The sequence below is a fragment of the Monomorium pharaonis genome, chromosome 1, assembly GCF_013373865.1.
Source record: "Monomorium pharaonis isolate MP-MQ-018 chromosome 1, ASM1337386v2, whole genome shotgun sequence".
NCBI classification, from domain to species: domain Eukaryota; kingdom Metazoa; phylum Arthropoda; class Insecta; order Hymenoptera; family Formicidae; genus Monomorium; species Monomorium pharaonis.
Window position 1 is genome coordinate 26,216,926 of NC_050467.1, and position 21,484 is coordinate 26,238,409.

A 21,484-nucleotide genomic window follows, 5' to 3' on the forward strand; every position below is an offset into this window, starting at 1 on the left:
TTTTAAATGTTTTATGCAAATGTGCATAATCGTGTTCTATAAATGTGCAATATTGACACTACTGATATAGCATGGAACAGAACCAATATTTTATCTCGCATCACGTTTATTACATATTATTTTGTTCCACATATACATGATAAAAATTCACTCACCGATTGTTGTCGCTGCTCCTGCTGCTGCTGCTGTTACTGTTACATTCCTTTTCCGGAATACCGAGTCGCTCCATGGATGCCACTTTCTGCTGACATCATCCTGCTATTCTCGAACCGCACATTAATAACGATCGCCCGATACTTTATTCGGCAATCCCGATATTATATCACACGGCAATCCGGATAACATATCACACGCGAGTAAAACGTAAACCGCGCGCGAGAATTTCACTTGGCACGACCGTTACATTTGAAAAAATACGTGAAAAAGATGGCTCGTCTGATTGGCGGCCAAAAAATAAACATGGCACGAAAGTGGCGTGACGTCACGTAACTTCGTGGAAACGCAGGCCGAGGAAAGCGGTTGAATGAAAATTACGCGCCGAGATACAACAAACGGAGACAAATTCGTTTCCAGAATTTTCTATTTCGTATGCTCGCACGACGACTAGTAGCACTTCACTTAATTGGCACTCGCGATATTCTACCGAACGTATTCTCTTCACACTTTGCTCGAATACGCACGCGAACACTTCACTCGAAACTGAAGGCAAACGCACGATGCCGCGCTTTAAGCCTCGTCTACAGAAGTCGCAAGCAGCCAGTTGCGACTTGCGACAGCCAATGATTGTCGAGCTTTAACTAGAAACTAGGCGCTCATTGGCTGTCGCAAGTCGCAACTGGCTGCTTACGACTTCTGTAGACAAGGCTTTACACATGAATACGACCTCTGTTGCGTACGATCTCACATGGGTCGCGTATCGTTTGCTAGCACGACGGCACTCTAAACACAACACCGTAGACCGTACCTGCGCACAATGAATTCTGAACACGCACGGAGTCGACAGAACGTCTGACCGGCGCTGGAGTGGCGTACGTGACTGCTGGCAGGCAGACTCGGCGGTACTCGGCGCTAGTCGGCGCCACTCGCCGCGCCTGCGCCGCTGTCGCCATGTTGCTCCGTTGCTCCGCGCTCCAGTCACGTACGCCACTCTAGCAGCGCCGGTCGGACGTTCTATTGACTCCGGCGTGTCTCGTGTATTCATTTGTGCGCAGGTACGGTGTTGAGTGGTTTTGAGAATGCCGTCGCGCTAACAGACGAGCCGTCCTTTTCACGTATTTTTTCAAATGTATAACGGTCGCGCCAAGTGAAATTCTCGCGCGCGGTTTACGTTTTACTCGTGTGTGATATATCATCCATAATATCGGGATTGCCGAATAAAGTATCGGGCGATCGTTATTAATGTGCAGTTCGAGAATAGCAGGATGATGTCAGCAGAAAGTGGCATTCATGGAGCGACTCGGTATTCCAGAAAAGGAATGTAACAGTAGCAGCAGCATCAGCAGCAGGAGCAGCGACAACAATCGGTGAGTGAATTTTTATCATGTATATGTGGAACAAAATGATATGTAATAAACGTGATGCGAGATAAAATATTGGTTCTGTTCCATGCTATATCAGTGTCAGTATTGCATATTTATAGAACACGATTATGCACATTTGCATAAAACAGATTTAAAATATGAATGCATGTAATTATAAATTTTACGGGTATAGCATGAAACAGAACTAAATAAATGTGGACATAGCATAGAAGAGACCCAAAAAGTTATACACATTACCTACGAGATATTTGACTATTACATAGTTCAATGTGCACATAGAAGCACTGTGGAGATGAAAACGCCTAAAACAACGCGATGACCACTCTCAGGTATAACGAATAAGACAATGAAACTTTTGTGCACTTATTCATATCTTTCTATAGTCTAAATCTTATAATATATACATTACGATATTCCATCCAGGGATAAGTCAAGATGTAGGTAAAAATGGTGTGTATTCATATATCATTTATATATACATTTATATAGCATATGGTATACAACATATATAAATAAGGACAAATGAAAAGATTATACAATTAAATTATATATTATAGAATTTTTTACATAGCTCAGCCAATTTGATATCGCGCTTTGAATGTAGGCGGTCCATTATTGATGATATAACTAAGATCGTATATAACTTTATCTTGAAAATGAATGTGGAAAACTTTTTATAAAAACTTTGTTTAATAACTTCAATATAATTATTCAACATCATGACGTAATTGTTCAACGATTTCAATAATAACTTCGTTTTTGAGTTCTATTATTAAACAATTGTTTGTCATCGAGCTTAGATAATTTTTTTAATTATCTTTCTACATAATCATAATATAACAATTATACAAATAAGAGAAATTAACTCATATTCAAAGAAATATAGGAAAATTATTGAGACGTTGAACAAGATACATATAATACATATATGCGAGATTAGTGCACATATAATGTATATAAAGAATAGAGATGTACATGTATGTATATTATATTTACATATATACACATATACATATAAAATATATATACAATACAAATACTCGAAGCAAACGCATGTATCAAAATTGTCAAATAGAAAATATACGTTATAAGAATTTTTATATTTATATAGCGTGAAAATTTTACTGTCGAATCATTTTTTCATATGTAACACCACGTTGCTAAAAAATATGCAAACATAATTGTTATTAATTTGGCATTTTCCTAATTTTATTTTCTTAAAAATTAAATTTGCTTAAGAGAAAGAAGATTCATCCTTTTATACGAAATTACCACCAATAATGAACTACCTTATATTACACGACATTGTATTTTTACAGAAAGCATAGTTTATCCATTGTCAGCATTTCAATAATTGATCTAGAATAAAGATTACAATTATGCATAGGAAAAAAGTCTCTGATAAAGGAGAGATCCGTCTATTAGTGGCATTGCAAGCTTCCTGCTTCATAAACTCTTCCACGATTTGATTGTAATTGCGTCCCTTTAATGTCTGATGACCGTGTAACTCTAAATAGCGTGTGCCTTCCTGTAACAATGAAACTTTCATTTATTATCATTCGCAATCGTGTTATAACGCTTGTTATGTGGTAACAACATATTTCTCTGTCAAAAATAAAATAGCATCATTACATTTTTTCATATGTTGACACATACATAAAAAAGATACACTTTTGTGCAATCCTAATTTGAGCAAAATTCGTCGGTATTTGACTCTTGTTTAATAGACACTTTAAAAGATTTTCGCAACAAAATGTTAAGTAATAAAAATTCTGAAAATGATAAGATATGCGTTAGCGTTAGTAATATAACATGTGACTATTGCTCCTGGATTAGTGAGATTTTGGCCAGAATTAGTGCTGAGACACGGATCAAGAAGAAAAAAAAGCGAGTGGATCCGGTTATTATTGTTCATGGAGGTGCCGGGAGGATTCCTCGATATGCACGAAAATTTGTACTCAATGAGGTTATTCGTTATTTACATTAAATAATTTAATTTTAGAAAATTATGTAAAGCAAGCAAAATATGGTATTTATTACTTTTACTCACAGATACATACATTACGTTTAAAATTTTAAATGAATCAATATAGTATCCGAATATCAGTATAACCCTCAAATTTTCGAAATAATAATGCTTTCTTAAATATCGTATTCGGGAAAATCAGAAAGAAAAGATTCTTTTTCGGAACGATAAAAATGTCATTTGTAACAATGTTGATGGTTAATGTATGCAGGTGAAGAATGCCGCAGTAATGGCATATCGCGACCTAATTAAAGGATGTTGTTCGCTAGACGCGGTCGAGCGTGCGATTTGTCATATGGAGAGCAAGAAATACTTTAATTGTGCGTACGGAGGATCCTTGGATGCCAATGGGGAAGTCGTGATGGATGCTGCAATAATGACAAACGATTTTCGCGCGGGTTGTGTGGGTGCCGTTCGTAATATAGCACATCCCATAACGTTAGGTCTATGCCTTTTTTAGTAGAACAGATATCAGATATTTATCTAACTGCTAAAAGCTCAAGAACGCTTAATACTCTTGTAGCTAAAATGGTCTTACAGCAAACGGAACATGTGCTGATAGTCGAAGATGGTGCACAAAAACTTGCCTTGGAGTTAGGTATTCCTACTTTGTCACCTGACCAATTAATCGTTGCATCCGATTCGAAGACATTGCACGAAGAAGAAACTGATGGTAAAGAATAAAAAATAAGAAAAATCATTTTAAAGATTCTAATGGCGATACTAATAATAAACATTAAGAAGGACAAAGTATGAAACAGAAGCAAGAGCTTCTACAAGATGGGGACAAACCATGTGGTAAAAAGAAATGTATACCGGAATGTGTGATCGAAAGGCACAGAGATAAGGAACAAGGCGCTATCTTTGAAGTACCTGGATTAGATGCATCTTTGGAAATCGAACCTAATTTTGTTCAGGTTGATAAATTTATCACGATATTTAATACATATGAAATATTCAAGTAAAAATTTGATAAAATCCAAATTTTGAAAGCTTTTTTTTAATTTTTAATCAAGATTTCTCAAGTTTAAATTTAAAATATGAAAAATTCTTAAAAATATTATATATCATGAGAAAAATTTTTTCTAGGGAAATATTTTTAAAAAATTTTGAATTTATATTTTTTTCTCGCCCTAAATACAATAAGTCACAATAATGTCAAAATGACATAAAATGAATCGTGATTATTATACAAAAAGTGTCTTAAAGTCACTTTAAAATTATTGTAATGGGCGCATTCGGTAGACAGAGCTGATTAGTGAGCTGATCAGTGATTCTCTAATTACTTTAATATGATTGATTCTTGCCTTTAGTTCTTTGTTGGATTTAGAAGCAGAAACCAATCATAGTAAAGAATCACTGAGCGCTCTGTCTGCTACTGGACGCGCCCAATATCATTTTGTGTATGATAATTTTTTATTCTGTTTGAGGTTTTTCTTTTTTTATCGACCTAAAATATTTTTGTCCTGAATGCTTCATGCATTTGGAATATTTTTATATTATAACTACTGTTATGAATATAAGACTAAAAAAACTGCATTAGCTCGGCGCGGTTGGAGCAGTAGCGTATGACCGGAAAAAACGTCTCGCTAGCGGAACTTCGACGGCCGGAGAACCAGGAAAACTAGATGGAATCGTGAGTGCGACTGGCACGGCGATCGGTTGTGGTATTTATGTTGATCAATGCGGCTCCGTGTCTGTCTCGGGTTACGATAAGGCTATCTACAAATACGCGCCAGCCCAACGAATTTTACGGCGACTGCGGCAAAAGGCGATGTTGATCGACGAAGCGATCGCTGAGGTATTGAAGGATTTCGAAGAGGAAACATCCAGCGAAACATTTTCGCCGGAGTCCAACGTGGGTGTGATCGCGTTGACCGATAAAGGAATACCGTCGATAGCCTTCAAGTGCGTGCACTTTCCTTGGGCTTATTGCGACAAGGGCTACGTGTACTATGGATGCACGAGGAATGAGAAGTTCTCGGAGAAGATCAATGTCCCCGAACAACCGTCGGATTGCAAGTGCGAAGATTCCAATTAGGTAAAAATGACTCTTCAATTAAAGAACCAGTATCAAGTCAAGATCAGAACTGCAGCAAACAGTTTCCGGATCTCTGGCTAAATGTACCTTTTGTACTTCAATTTACTTATATGTTTAACATTCAAGCAATAATTTAACACTTTTTTCTTTTATATTATATGTATATACCTTTCTATTGCATTCTGAATCATTTTTAGTATCGATTAAAAACTCCTCTACTATTTTTTTTTATGATACTGTCTTTACTTTGATTTTGTCTCGCTGAGTTTCCTAGATTGAGCTATAAAAATTTTTTCATGATAGAATTGTTCTGTGTTCAACTTACGGGAAAGATAACGCCATGGTTTTCTTCGTAAGGCCCATATAACAAGAATGTTGGCGCTTGTCCATTGAACTTTCTTCCAAATATCTTGTCCATTTCGAGCAACATTGCATAGATTTCCTGGCGCCTCAGATCCGTGATATTCTCATGTGCCATTATCTGTTAAAATAAAAAAAAATCGCAATACACATTTAACATTAGCTAAATCACATTAAGGTGGAAAGAATTGTACCGAGCCAAGAGGCGTCCAAGCAAGCAAATATGGAACTTTTTTAATAGCTTCTGCCAAAGTTGGGCCTAATATTCTGTATCTAGGTAACCGATTTATATTCTTAGTATCAATCCTCTCGTAATAAAAATCACCTGTGACATCAGGAAGTATTAGATACACAGAAACATAATACATAGAAGACAGTCAAATTGGAACAATCAATGCAATTTACCAGGTTCTGTTTTATTTTCTATGATTTTTAGATTGACAAAGGCAACATCTACAACTCCAGAGGCCAAATATTCAAAAGCGCTTAGATCGTCGTCCTTATGCTCCGCACCTGCAAAAAATCGTAGTTTTGATATACTCATATTTTTCTTGCAATAGTATCCCGTTGTATATCATACATCTCTTTTGCATGCATTGTTTTTAGCAAGTCGTAAGAATTTAAACCGTCTATTACACAAGTTTGTATTATATAATGCATCTACATCTTTATAATAGTTTATTTACAACTGTCACGTGTTCGTCATGTCTCACCTTCCTTGCATAACGAGTGTAAATTAGCTGGGAGCTCGTTGCCATTATTTTTGTTGTTCCAGCCGAGGACACAGCTATCTTTGAAGAATTTCGAAACAGCCTGCGCATCCGAGCAATCCCAATTTCCATCCAATTCGTTTTTCATTAACGTTACAAAAGCGTTCCAACCTAGGGCCAACAGAGACCATACGGCAAAATGAATTAGAAGCAATTCAGAACTAAAACTGCGAAATACAAAATTATATCGCATTTATATAATCTCACCAACACTTCTGTAGCCCGTAAAGACTGCTTTGGCACCTTTGAGATCTTTTATAACTTTAAATCTAGAATTCCTCTTGACAACTGCAGCGATCCTGTTTAATTCTTGCCGGTTGTTCGCCATGGCGTGGATAATAGGCTTCAAACCCCTCCTGTAAGAAAGAAATAATTTGAGAAACATTAGAAAAACAGTTGAATTTTTAATTGTTGCGTTCAGTACGCTCTTCACTTACATTCTATTCTTGAGAAGCTCTTCAGGACGCGCCAAGAAGATATCCACCTTTCTGTTCCGTACAGCTTCCACGCACACTTCTCTACTATCTTCCTGGAGGCAGGAGATTAATGGTTCCACACCATAAACGATGGAAGCATCTCTTAGCCAACTGCACTTGCGCTTCTCCAGATTGGATACAAGACACCAACGTACGTCTCTTGATGGCTGACAACCCGTCCGAACATTGGCGCTTAGAAAGTTTGGATCTTTAATTAGAACATCCAATTGTTATTAGAACATGGGACTATTATTATATCTATTGTCTGAGTCATGTAGAATGCAGAAAAATTATTCGAAAGTTAATTTCGACTCTCTATAGAAATGAATTTTTACTTTATAAAAGTGAGTTTTTAAATAAATAATATCACTATTTTCCCGATCAAAATATTTTTAGATGTTTTGTAAAACTTCTATCGATTCTAATTTCTACTTTATTTCATCGAATTTCATGCAATCTTATTATTAGTTAATAATCTTATTGTTAATTAAATTAGTAATTAATTTGTTAACAGAATTAGTCTTAATAACTGATATTGATGAATTGGATATTTTAAATTTATGTAGTTTAAAAAGCTACATTAAAAAATTGACATCGTTGTTATAATAATGTTATTTAGTGTGAAAAAAGTTTATGAAATTAGTTTACAAATAATTATCAACATTTACCATTGTTCAGCTATTAGTAAAAAATAAGTTACACATTTTAGATAAATAGATTAGTTTTTACAGTGCCTTGTTATAAGAAGTTATAAGAAGAAAAATACATGTTCAACAACATGCATGTCCTTAAGATAATTTCTGTCGATTTTTTTAAGCATTGCGTGTTTAGAAAACAGTGTGCAATATATATGTGTGTATATATATATGTGTGTGTGTGTGTGTGTGTGTGTGTGTGTGTGTGTGTGTGTGTGTGTGTGTGTGTGTGTGTGTGTGTGTGTATATATTACATCGGCGTAAATAATCGTCGGGTGTTTGCAATTCTTTTACGTCAGTCGAGGTGATGTAATAGTTCTCCATCAGCTGTAAGGCGTTCGATTCCCAATTGTATGTTCTGTTCATCATAGAGTTCATCATTTGGGCGATATTCTCGGCATTCATTCTAGTAAGAAGGAAGTAGATCTTTTCAATCTTTCAATCAATTCTATACATTTCGATATTACAAGGCAACTTTGCTGAAAAAGTGACACATAGTTCTTACGGTTTAGCTACGACGACCGGCCACGGTTTTGATATCCAGACACAGGGTTCGTTGAAATTGAGCGGTTTTGTGGTGCCATCCGGGCATAGAAACTTGTAATCTTGCATACCGATCGTCTGGACCTGTGTCAAATCACGGCCTAGTCAGAAATTGTTCTTCGATGTCGTTTTTACGTCAAAAAGTTGTAGATTCGAAATTTGCGTCGAAATGTTAACGTCTTAGAGTAACAAAAAGTTACGTGTATAGAGAGTGTATTGGGAATTTGCAATGTATTAGTTTGCTCAATATTGCTTGATTATCTGAATGTATTCCAGTAAACACTAAGTAACAGCAACATAATATCAACGTTATAATTTCACTCAATATAATTGTTACATATGTGTTGGTTGGTGTTTACTGGAATATGACAGAATTTTAGCAATATTTTTTCAATGTTGTTTTGAAAGATTGATTTAAGAATTTATTTCTAACTTGAAAATTAGTCAAAATTAGATAAAAAATCTATTAAAATAAACAGAAATTTCGAAAATTTGTTATTCAGTTTCGATATCAAAAAACATTTTTTCGAAGAATTATTTTTGACCGGAGATAGCTGAATAATACGCAAATTGCGTTGCAATTTGTTTTAATTATCTTTGAGTTCGACTTAAAGCAAGATAAATTCCTTCTGACCAGTTCGTTATTTCAAGAACATCGTTATCAAATTAATCATAAGCTAATTTAATAATTACTTTGAAATGTACGCGAGCATCTCCTAATCTAACCCAGGCAACATCGCCCATGCCATCGGTAAGACACATTAGAGCACCTTCCCGTCCATAGTATTTATCAGTATTGTAACAGCCAGCCGGTTTTTCGCAAGCAGTACACAGATTTCTATACCTCGATTCTGCAAATACATAATAAGAACTTTTGATTTCTGATACGATAGTGTTTATTCGTGCTGCACTATGAAATAGAAATTTTTATGCCGTCTAAATCGTAATTAAAAATAAATCTTGAACATACGTAGAATGAAACATCACTCTAAAAGAGTGAAAATTGAGTTTGTACAATTTTTCAAATGATTTGTTTTAGTAAGAAAAATTCACTCCTACATAAAATAAAAAATTGGTCTTGTGCAAGTTTCATGTAATTTTTTATTCTACAAGATTTAGAAATTATATGTAGGCATCTAAAATATAGTTTGCATTCGCATATGTTTGTATAATTAAATACGTACTCAATTGATAATCAAATACTGTGTCTGCCGACCAGGGGCCAGCGATACAAGCAGTTTCGAAGTAATTAGACAGAGCATGCATTCTATTCTCGAACAGTGTCATGTTCGCGTTGCATTCTTTTTTAATTATCAGGTTCTCGAAGTACTAAAACACGAGAGATCGATGGATAAGCATAATCATTTTAACGAAGAAGATTGTAATAAAAAAAAGCTTACCAACCATCGAGAAAATTTTAGTCCAATCATCGATAGTGTCCAGCCCAGGATGACATAATCGCTTGCCTTTAACATCCCATATACGTTGCACATTTTTGTGCGCTATGGCTACTATTTCAAAACGATGATCATCTGAAAAAAAGTCTTCTTTAAGGTTATTTAAATGTGTTTCTTCGATGTCAAATTGGTTTCGAGTAATTCAAAAAATAATTGGTAATTATTTTTGGCAATTATAATAAATTATAATTAATTTTTAAGTGAACAGAGATTCCTTAATTAACTATAATTCAAATTTATAAAAATTATTCGTTGAAATTTAATCCGACAAAGACTTTATGTGTTTCTGTTGCGTAATCTTTTATCTTGATTACCGTCTGAGAAGAGTCTTAATTCGTTCGTGACTAGTACACTGTATAGTTTGTAGTTTCTTATCGCTACGAGTTCTTCTGGCTCCAGTACAGTGATATCGACATCACCATTGGCTACGCGACGTAAACAGCCAAATCTATAAATCAGAATTACTTTTATATAAGAAATATATTTTTAATGTATTTGAAAATATATTTCAATTGTATTTGAAATAAGTCAATCGCTATTGAATCAATCCCCCCCCCCAAAAAAAACAACTTTTTTTACTGGATCTTTTACAAATAGAGAACTACTTTTTAAACGATTTACATATACATATATGATATATATGTATAATATGCATTATTACTATTATATTTATAAAGTGTAATTTTTTACCTTTTGGTAACGAGTGTAAGTTCGTACTTGATAGAAAGGAAGAATAAAAATATAGCTTTTTTGAAAAGAAAATATAACTTCTAAGCGTTAAAGTTGAAAGAAACATTTATTATATCAGAAAAATACGTCATTACGCATTATACTTGCCTATCAGTTTCTATGACACATTCTATCGGACTCGTAGCTAGTTTCGGGCAGAGCGAAAGAATTCTTTGCGTAGTATGCACACTGTCGACTAAACATAATGTCCCTAAAATATACTAAATTTTATTTTACCAGTTTTCAAAAAATGGACACAAAATATTTTGATATTTCAGACTGTATGTATATTTTATATTAATTAATTATTTATCATTTTTTACACGAAAACAAATCCGGCAACGTAATTCGTAAAAATTTATTATTTATAATACTATTTTTATCTTTATTTGTTATGTTTAATAAATACACACACACACATCTTGCTATATTTTTTGTGATAAAACTTGCATGTTTTAATTAATATATATTTTAGCAATTTAACCGAGAAATGGAGAACTATCTTTTTCTCCAGTGATATACATTTTTTACTAACACAGATTAATATTCACTTTGTTAGATTATTGTAAATAATTATTTTACTTAAACAATAAATTTAAAAAGTAAATTAATATATTGTAAAAATAATATTTTACTTTATATTTTATTTTTATAGAGTTTGACACTAATAGAATAAATTAATTAAAATAAGTTGTTCAACGAGAGATTGTTGCGATTCCTACTTACACTTGTTAGCAGCATTGATGTATTCGTAGTTGTCTACGAAAGTTGTCACGATAGAAAGAATAAGCCAATAAGAGATACGAAGATTAACGATTGATCTTCGGCCCGTTGCCATTTTTTTTTAATAGAATCTTCTATTTAAATTCTCAGAATTCTACGAAAAGAAATCTTTCGAACTAACATCGTCGCACTTGCATGATTTATTTAATACGGTCACTGTTATCGCACGTCTAGAACAAAGTATGTTATAATTGTGTTATGCTGTGATACAGATGTCATTAAATAATAGCGCAATCAAAATTGCCGGTTTTCCAAGCGTCACGTATAATTGCAATAAATTATTATAGATTTAATTTAATGTAGACTTATATGTGACTGAAAATTGACGCTTTAGTTTTAAAATTGAGAAATATAAAGTATATATCTAGAAAGGACGTCCGGAATAATAACGATCATTTCTAAATACACATTCTCACACGATATCTAATCACCAGACAAAAAGTTTCAAGTCATTTTCAAACGTAATTGTTTTTAAGGACAACAGAAACGACCAAATATAAGACACAAATATATACGTATAAAGTAAATAAATAATATATGGCGTGAAGAATGTATTTTTCTCTCTTGAGAGAATATATACAGAGAGAAGCCTGCAATAATTGATTGTCGAGGCTACTTTTATTTGAAAAAGAATTCAATTTTTTTATGATGTATCATTTCATACGTGTAATTTTCGCAGAGCAAGTTAGATCGACAATGTGATTTCTTTCACCGGTGCCGAAATATAGTTGGTGGAACTGTACACTTTCATTTTCTGTCCTTGAAACTTTTTGCCGACACAAGGAATGCCTTTTTGTAGAACCGGCCGGACCGCTCATATTACCGAATCCACGCTCAATCCGTTACCAACCGATTATAATTAAAAACTAGGATTAGCTTTGCATCAAGCTATTTACCATCAGTTCAACACTCACATTGATTAAAAACTTGAAAATACATTCCTCGGGTGAATTTCCAAATATTGTCGATCGCTTGAACTGCTCCGAAAATTCTTGAATTTAAATGTCTGAAGTTCTTCTATTCGGTAGAACACTGATCTGATTCACGTTGGATCTTCTCTTCCATCGCGAATCTTTATACCAAGATTCTCGCCATGCTTCTCGCTCGTCTTCTTGTTTATCCGCGGCGCTCCGTGGGCAGGCAAACGCGAGAGACGCGTGTTCTGCTAAGAATACGCTCGTGAGAAGACCGTGAGAACTCACTATTGAAAATACCATCTGACATGCGAATATGAATATAAAACAACCGCAATGAACATGAAAACCCGGGAATCGGTGAATAAGACGGATGGACAATGGTTGATTCAAGCTTCCGACTGTCCAGCGGTATCACGCGTAGCTGATGATGATACCCGGCGCCAATTTGACGGAAAGTCCAAGTATGCGGGGAGTTGGAATCATCAAATCTGGTGGGAGAGAAAGAGAAAGAGAAAGAGAGAGAGAGAGAGAGAGAGAGAGAGAGAGAGAGAGAGAGAGAGAGAGAGAGAGAGATCATCAAGCAACGAGAAACTTCTGCGTAATACGCGCGCGCAATGCGTGTAGCGTTACGAAAGCACTAGATCATATTGAGAAGAAAAGAGATAGAGAGAAGTAGAGAGAGAGAGATAGAAAAAAAATTAAGATAGAATTGCTTTTAACAGAAGAAATGTTGCGAAGAATTCTTATAAAATAAGAAAATAATGCTGAAGAAATCTTCAAATCGTTAAAATTATTTTGTTTTTAATTACATGTATATTTGTTCTCTATTTTTTGAGACTTAATTTTTCCTTAGAATTTCTAGTTTCTTATAATGTCTATTCTCTAGATATATCAGATTTCCTAGGAATTCGCAGAAATTAACAATTAGAAGCACATACAGTGCGTTTCATGTTATTAAAATGCTGGTGAATTGACGAATATTAGATAATAAATTTACTATCATACATGATTAATTTCAATTATTCACTATAAATATCGATGTGTATCTCACTTATAAATAAAGATCGCCTATTAAAAAACTTCTTATTAAAGTAGTCTCTTATTCGTACATCATGATCAATTCGTTTATGGATGACAGAAGTATAATTTATTTGCTTTATCTTTTCCTACGTATCTTTTTAACCGAATAATTCATTTCAACGTTCGATCACAATGTCTGGGAAATTCATATACAACACGTGCAAGCGAGTCATACTATTCATTAGTAATGCTGCAATAATTTTTATCATGTCTTGTCCTCTTTCTTTGTATTAATGCAATGATTATTAATTTAAATTGTCAGGAATATTATTAAATCGACAAACGTCCTTGTGTCAATATTACAATCAATGAGGATTGATTGTAATATTGATAGACGATGAAATGGTAACAGTTACACAAATGTATTACAATTAATTGTGTAGCGAGATAAGATTTTATCTTGTCGCCAGCATTCAAATTTACATTATGCATAAATGTGTTTTATTCACCGAGATTCATATTTTGTAGCAATTTCTCATCGTTCAGGGAAGAAATTCATAAATATGATACTCGCCGTCGTCAATAATACAATCATATACATATATTGCGCATTGTTTTAAAATTAGGATGCTATATATAGAGAAGTGTTTCTGTAAAATGTGGTATAATATATATGTTATGGTTAAAGCCCGTAGCGCGGGCGTTCCTAGGATTGACTGGTCAATGCGCGGAACAACCAAGCGTTTTGGTCAAAGTCCGAAATAGTTTTGTATTTCGGCTTTTGACTGATGTGTTTTTAGTCCATCCTAGGAGTGACTAACATGGTTGGCTAAAGTTAGAAACTAAAAAAATTACTTCGGATTTTGACCAAAACGCTTGATTGTTCCGCGCATTGACCAGTCAATCCTAGGAACGCCCGCGCTACGGGCTTTGACCATAATATATACATTATTCAAGAAAATTAAATAGAGACAAGTTGCTAAATACATATTGCTTCAATTATTTTTTATTATATTTTTTATTTGATACGTCTGGTATCAGTTGTTTGATAAGTCTGGTAAAAAGTAAGTAAAACACATTTTTTTGGAAAAAATTTTTCACTTCTCAACATAGTCTTCACATTTCGTTCAGCAAATTTTTATTCTTTTTAAATCGTTTGAAAAAAAGTAGGCTGTCTTAAAGCCTATAAAATATCATTGACGACGGCGCGAGTGATGACTTTCTCATTTGACGATAATTTTTTCCGCCGAGTCAGATTTTTTCAAATTTGGGAATTTGAACAGGAAAAAGTCGTATGGGATCAAATCTGGAGAATTGGATAGATGAGGAATCAATTCTAAGTCCAATTCGTGGAATTTTGCCATTGCAACGATTGAAAGTTTTTTTTTCATTTTTGTGGCAACTGCTAAACCACTTATTTCAAATGATTACCAAACGTAAACAACGTCACTTCTGGGTTCTACTATATAAAATCAAATTCGATAACATTAAATTTACAATTTTAAATAAAAATCAAGTATTGTTGAGTTCTACATACATATGTATATGAAACATTGGAATAATAATATATCATAAAATTAATATTATATTATCAATATCTTACTTTTAATTATTTAAATTTTAATAGATAACTTTCGTTGATGTTCTTTTAAAATCAAGCTTCTGGAAAATTATTTTTTCTTGTCAGTAGTAAAATTTTTTTACGTTTACGCTGGTATTTATATAGTCCATTCTTATATTTAAGATTGTCTTAAGTACAGTCTTCTTTGGAGTTTTACTAAGGGTGAAATTCGCAATTCGTTCTTTGTAATAAAACTAATATTTCTCATTCTTGAGAAATGTTAGTTTTATTACAAAGAACGAATTGCGAATTTCGCCTTTAGTAAACCTCCAAACAATTAATGTTATGATTTTAGGTATAATTTCTGACAAAATGTTTCACTTTTTTATTTTTTCCTAATAAATTTAGTGATTTTGTATTTTAATTTTGACCTTATAGCGAATCGAGCGAAAGGTGAATGATCTCACTTGAATTGACAGAATCGGGAATCTTCTGAACGCAAACCACTCTTGGATCAAAGGAGTAGAGGGGAGAAGGTAGAAGATCAGGAGAAAGGAAAGCGAACAGCACAATATACCTGTTCGCAGTGTCTGAAGAGAATATCGTGAAAAAGGCTTCATAAGTATCATTTCAGTATCAAGTTAGTTGCTCAATTAGTAAGAACACATGTGCTCTAATCTGCACATTTCTATATATATAACACGCGTTTTAATACCACAAAATCTTTCGTTATTTGTACATATAAAATAAAAATGAAGAAACAACATATTGACGAAGGTAAGCCAAGACTTTAAATTTAATCATAGATGAGTGCTATATATGTGAAGGACGAATAGTTTTTAATCAGCAATGGATTTGAGTTTAAAGATTAAAGCTAGTTTCTGTCAAATTTGCGTTAATACAGAGTTTAACAAAACTTCAATTAGAATTAAATGTTAGTTTAATCTATTAATTGGTTTTTACAAACATCACGTACATACATTGGAAAAAAAATTTTTTAGCTAAACTTATAACCTGTATAATATAATTTCAAAAATTTTTAGAAATAGGACTGTGGTCAAATGTCTGTTCTAACAGGTAACGTAAAAGTTTGTCTTTTTAATAGTAGTCATAATAATAATTAAGTGACTATATTATTAAATATTATCATGAACCTTGTCGACAAGCAATTATGTAAATTATTTCTAACTTGCTGTTATACATTATTTAAGTATTTAAAGAAAAATAATTTTTCATTAGAAAACAGTTTAACAGTTTTCCAGTTGCAATAATAAACAAATTTTTAATAATAAAAAATATAATACATTATAGACAACAATAAAAAAATAGTATAATAATAATAATACATTGTAAAAGTAATAATTTCACATAAAATTAATTTAAACGATTAAACATACAGATATACTATGTACAATCTATATAGCTAATTATTTTTGGAAAATTTGCAATATTATAAAATTGCAATTGTTTATGTCTTATCTGTTTTTCCACATTTGAAAAATGAATATAACTGTAATCAAGCAATAGCTAACTTTATGTACAATATAATATGCTGAAAGTCATAAAAGTTTTAAATTGTTATGAAAAATGATCGTGTAGCATAAATGTGTAGCTTGAATAATACTTGTTCCAGGAGATTTGCTCTGTTCCAGAACAGAGCAATATCTCCTAGAACATAAAAGTTTTAAATTGTTATGAAAAATGATCGTGTAGCATAAATATGTAGCTTGAATAATACTTGTTCCAGGAGATATTGCTCTGTTCTGGAACAGAGCATAACATCATAACACCATTTTTCATAACAATTTAAAACTTTTTATGAGAATTTCGATTCAGTATATTATATTCAGTACACACGCGTGCGTGCGTGTGTGGTGTATATATAAGGATACATATTCCTCTCACCAATTCTGTCAGCTCCTCCGTCACCTCTCTCATTCCTTTCATTTCTCTCTTTATCTCCCTCAGCTCTTCCGTCTCCTCTCTCAAATAATAAACTATAAGAAATAAATAATAAAATTTAAAACATAAATATATGTATAAATTTATAAGTATAAACGATTTATTTAAAAATAAATTTTTATATACATACAAATATATGTGTAATATAAATACATACACATTTTACAATTTATTTTCGGTATACTTTATGTATATAAATTTGTATGTATAAATGTATAATGTATACAATATGTAAATGCATTGCAGTTCAAACGCAAACAGTGGATGAACATTTTAAATTACTCCTTAAAGATAATAGTGTGATTGATTCAGAAGCGACTGACGTAACATCCAATGATCTTCCAGATTGGTACAATGAAAAATTGTACAAAGAGTAAATATTTATATTAATTTAAGATGTTAAAATTTATATATAATTCATAAAGTAAGCGAGAAAATTATTCTTTATTTTCATTAAACTTTAAAAAAACACATTTTATTAAAAAAAGGTTTAATAAATCATTAAATATTTATTTTCAATTATACAATAATTTTTTTAGCACTGTCCTATTTTATATTTATAAAAATTAATATTTAATTTTAGAGCTCAAAACTATTTTAAACGAAACATGATGTCGATAATATCGGCAAGTACAATAGGACTTATTATAGTATTTTCAGTGGAGACAATATTAAAGGTAATGAAATTCTTATTAAAAGGTATTAATATTTGTATTAACAAATTAATATATACATTTGTAAAAATAAAATAAAAATATTTTTTAAATAATTAATTTTTTATTTTTAGACGTTTTAATTAACATAAATTTAACATTAAAAAAATTGTCATACAAACTACTGCTATTTGAGAATTTATTATGTTAAATATATAATTTATTGTAATAAAAGGTAATAAAATATTATTTACCATAAAATAATTTATTTTTTAATTTTTAATAGGTACTCATATGCACAAAACGAAGTAATTCAACTTGCTTGGCTTTTAAAAGATATATAGAAACTATATTACATTTGTATAATCTATTTATATGCGATCCAAAAGATAGCGACTCCAAGTGAGTTTTTCCAAATTATATAATTTGTTTACTTGTATTTTTATTGCTAAGTTATTTATTATTTATGATACAAATATCATAAGTCATTTATTCGAAAATACATAAAGTCAAACAAAAAAGTTCCTACATAAAATCAAACAAAAAAGCTACAATTAATATCATAAAATTGCAAATTATCTGAGCTGTTTGGTTTCATGTATACATAAAGTCAAACAAAAAAAATTCATACATAAACATTTACTAGGTGGTACAAATCAATAAACACCATTCGTTGGCATCACAAAATAGGATCCAAGAAATCAAAGAATGCTAATATTGGAGAAATTTCTCAAAGAGATATGGTTCTCACCCAATACGGTTTCCTCGCATTTATCTACATTGCACCTAAATCTTTTGGACTATGCAATACACCAGAAGAAAACGAGGCATTTAATCATTTGTGGCGTGTAAATGGCCACATGTTAGGAATTTTTGATAGGTAATGCATAAAATGATATTGAAAGATAATTTTTATTAAATAGGTTTGGCACAAGTTTAATATATTCTATTATACAATCTACTAGTTTATGAATTTGACAAGAATATGTGTACATACATCAATTTTACAATTTTAATTTTATTAGATATTTGTTTTTATACAGATTTAATGTGTGTCGTAAAAATGCAAAAGAAACCACTGAATTATGTCAAAAAATCAAAGATCTATATAAAACTTGTTTGAGTAAACCTTCACCTGAGTTTAATAATATAACGTCATATGTACTAGATGCATTATGGTACCTTGATATCACCGTAAATAAAGATGCTTTCATGGCATTCACCTATGAATTACATGATCTCCCATGTAAGTATTCATTTTTAAAATCAAATTTTTTAATCAAGAAAATTAGTAGTATTACAATATTAAATAATATTATAATATTAAATTTAATATTACAATATTAAATTGACAATCAATTTAATAAAATTGATACTAACAAGTTTTCTGTTATCTGTTTTCCTTTTTCTCCTAAATACTAGTAAATAATTCTGTTGTAAAAAAAATAACACACTTGAGCCAGCAATTGACTACTCAGTTATTGACATTAAATGAAAAATTTTTTGCCAAATGATTATATATGATTATATGTTTGAAGTGGCTTACAATTACTTTAAAAAATATTCGAGTATTAAAATTGAAAGAAAAATTTCAAAAGCTATGCAGGTTATGAATATCACTTTTTTATACTGATTTATTCTACTTATTATTAAAAAGGTAGCATATTTGAAAAAGGGCATACTATTTTTTTTGCAACAAGATACCTGCTTATCCTTTGATTCATTCCTAATTGAATAAAAAATAACGTATAACCCCATTTTGTTCTTGAAATTTTTTTTAATTTTTCAATGTATGTTATAACAATTGTTATCTAAAACAAAATTAGCTGTTTTTTATTTATCTAATTTTCAACAATAAATATATTATATAAAATTTTTATTAAAGATATTTTACGTTTTAGACAAAAAGCTTGGATGGTATAGTTGGTTAAATATGAAATATCGTGCAGGAATGTTTTATCTGTTTCGTAAGTATATAGATATATATATATATATTTGTGTGACATTACATTGTATCACACAGATGCTAATAATTTGATCTGTGTCTTTTTGTCAGTTGTTCCTTATGTTGGAGGAATAGTCAGAACATGCAATAATTATTTAGTTTTATTTATTCTTTGGAATTCACAACATTTTCCTCTACTTGCGTGGCTGAAATTTGGGAAAGATAATGTTTGGCTCAATCTATATCCCAAACATTAAAGCTTAAAAAAGTATAAATAATGTATGTTTATACAAATGAAATAAATATTACTTAATTTTAACATTATTTTTTTATTATATATGTATTAAGCCTTCGGTACACGATTTTTTTTAATACATCTTAATACGTGTCCTGGTTGGCTTGGATGATTATGTCACTAATCGTAAGCCAATGAGGATACGTAGTAAGACGCCTCGTATGCGATCTAGCATGAAAAATCATATCGTGTGCCGAAGGCTTTAGTTTATACATATATTTAAAAAATTTTTATATATTTAAATTTATTTTTAACTAATAAAGACAAGCCTTACTCAGGCATAGCTAATTTTTCATGTGTTATTTCTTGTGATTTTATATACCTTTCACAGTTTCTCAACCGTTTTATACAGCAGTCTATCTATCTCCGACGCATATTAATCGTGTATGACCGTGATCCGATTCACGCTCAAAGCGCTTTTGGCATCATTCCATCTTTATCATTCTATCTTGGTAAATAAAGATAGAATAATACTAACAGCGCTTTGAACCTAAATCGGACTGCGGCCTGTAAGTATGCATACTTTATAAATATAGCATGAAATAGAATAAAAAAATTGTGGAGATAGCACAGATGAGACTAAAAAAAATTGTGTACGTTATCTACGGATTTCTGTAGACGTTGGTTATGTAGTTTAAAGGTGTACGTTTTTACCATAGACATAAGGCTTGTTCTTGGTAGCTATACTGCTGTACTGATGCAATAAGTTAGAATGAGAAAAAATATATTTGTCTCATTCTAACTTAATTATTGCACTAGTGTAGCGACGAAGAATAGGCCTATAGCAAGTTATAGACCGAGCATGCACTGTATAAGGCTGCGTTTCGATATTCACTGTCAGTACTGAAATTCTACAGTGTATGTGACGTAAACTATAGATTTTCAGTACTGGCAGTGAATATCGGAACGCAGCCGAAAAGAAACTCATCTGGGGCTCGATTCTTGAATTCATTCGCAAGAAAACGTATGCGCAAATACTCGCTCTAACAGAAAGTTGTAAGTTTATTGGTTAATAGCCATACGATAGCCAATAAATTTCTAACTTTTCTGTAAGAACAGAATTTGCGAATACGTTTCTCTTGCAAATAAATTCAAGAATCGAGCCCCTGATATCTTTTGTCTTTCTTTTCGTATGCATCAACGCTTATACAGTGGATGCTCGGTCTATACTTACTTGTCTATGGAATTATGGATACTACTGATACCTAATCCAATCTGATAAGAGGAAAAGTGGGGTTTGTCTAGGTTCGTCAGCCTTCGTTTAATCGTCTGTTCGTGTCGTCACCTTATAGACCTTATAGATATGGACTAGCAATACCAAGCGAAACAGTGTCCATACTACTCTCTCTAAAGAGTCCGGAAATATGTTTCGCATGCTTGCACCAGAGAGAAGGCTGAGAGACGACACGGCCCGGTTTTAGGTGATTCTCAAACGCGATACGCCCTCTGTGGACGTTGAAAATTATGTGCACATAAACTACGTAGCCAATGTGCACGTTTGGTAAAGCGGGTAATGCTAAAATTCCATGTCTGCGGTGAGCTCCGGCAAACACATGCGGTGACCAATCAGCAATTAGGCGCAGGTCGGGTTCCGGCAAGTCACAGCAAGCGCTTGAATTCTGATTGGTCACCGCATGTGACCGCATGCGTTTGCCAGAGCTCACCGCATACATGGAGTCTTAGGGTGCAGTATCGATGAAGCGTAGTCCT

At 32.3% G+C, this 21,484-nt stretch overlaps 2 protein-coding genes across 7 annotated transcripts; one reads left to right on the plus strand and one right to left on the minus strand.

The window, feature by feature from the left end:
• Positions 1 to 1,979: 1,979 nt before the first annotated feature.
• On the minus strand, positions 1,980 to 20,616 carry LOC105828284 (transferrin). 5 transcript variants are annotated; one of them, XM_036295479.1, is made up of 18 exons: positions 20,097 to 20,616; positions 16,825 to 16,916; positions 12,336 to 12,583; positions 11,365 to 11,591; positions 10,747 to 10,849; positions 10,224 to 10,357; positions 9,857 to 9,984; positions 9,637 to 9,781; positions 9,146 to 9,303; positions 8,415 to 8,536; positions 8,164 to 8,315; positions 7,176 to 7,422; positions 6,946 to 7,094; positions 6,682 to 6,849; positions 6,374 to 6,481; positions 6,163 to 6,293; positions 5,934 to 6,089; positions 2,881 to 3,069 (listed from the first exon to the last, which is right to left on the minus strand). In XM_036295479.1, exons 4-18 carry the CDS (start codon positions 11,474 to 11,476, stop codon positions 2,881 to 2,883), a joined length of 2,202 nt encoding a protein of 733 aa, XP_036151372.1. In that variant the 5' UTR covers positions 11,477 to 11,591; positions 12,336 to 12,583; positions 16,825 to 16,916; positions 20,097 to 20,616. The 5 variants fall into 5 exon arrangements, with proteins under 5 accessions (XP_036151373.1, XP_028044688.1, XP_036151372.1 ...); XM_012666534.3 differs by lacking the exons at positions 16,825 to 16,916; positions 20,097 to 20,616 and adding an exon at positions 12,668 to 12,810; XM_028188886.2 differs by lacking the exons at positions 16,825 to 16,916; positions 20,097 to 20,616 and having other exon boundaries at positions 12,336 to 12,812.
• LOC105834551 lies at positions 5,496 to 20,062 on the plus strand. 2 transcript variants are annotated; one of them, XM_036295482.1, is made up of 10 exons: positions 5,496 to 5,608; positions 15,358 to 15,696; positions 15,963 to 15,996; positions 17,128 to 17,254; positions 17,465 to 17,558; positions 17,821 to 17,936; positions 18,181 to 18,414; positions 18,578 to 18,780; positions 19,436 to 19,501; positions 19,591 to 20,062. In XM_036295482.1, the coding sequence occupies exons 3-10, from the start codon at positions 15,981 to 15,983 to the stop codon at positions 19,734 to 19,736; spliced, it is 1,002 nt and encodes a 333-aa protein (XP_036151375.1). In that variant the 5' UTR covers positions 5,496 to 5,608; positions 15,358 to 15,696; positions 15,963 to 15,980; the 3' UTR covers positions 19,737 to 20,062. The 2 variants fall into 2 exon arrangements, with proteins under 2 accessions (XP_036151375.1, XP_036151374.1); XM_036295481.1 differs by lacking the exon at positions 15,963 to 15,996.
• Positions 20,617 to 21,484: the final 868 nt, after the last annotated feature.

Excerpts from the sequence above, each read along its gene's own strand:
- LOC105834551 (XM_036295481.1), top strand. The coding sequence starts at position 15,672 with ATGAAGAAACAACATATTGACGAAG. Across the intron at positions 18,415-18,577 it reads ATGTTAGGAATTTTTGATAG|ATTTAATGTGTGTCGTAAAA; the intron begins GTAATGCATAAA and ends GTTTTTATACAG. Across the intron at positions 18,781-19,435 it reads TGAATTACATGATCTCCCAT|ACAAAAAGCTTGGATGGTAT; the intron begins GTAAGTATTCAT and ends TTTACGTTTTAG.
- LOC105828284 (XM_028188887.1), bottom strand. The coding sequence starts at position 11,476 with ATGGCAACGGGCCGAAGATCAATCGTTAATCTTCGTATCTCTTATTGG. Across the intron at positions 7,423-8,163 it reads CGACGATTATTTACGCCGAT|ATCCAAACTTTCTAAGCGCC; the intron begins GTAATATATACA and ends TTCTAATTAAAG. Across the intron at positions 3,070-5,933 it reads ACCATGGCGTTATCTTTCCC|GAAGGCACACGCTATTTAGA; the intron begins GTAAGTTGAACA and ends TCATTGTTACAG.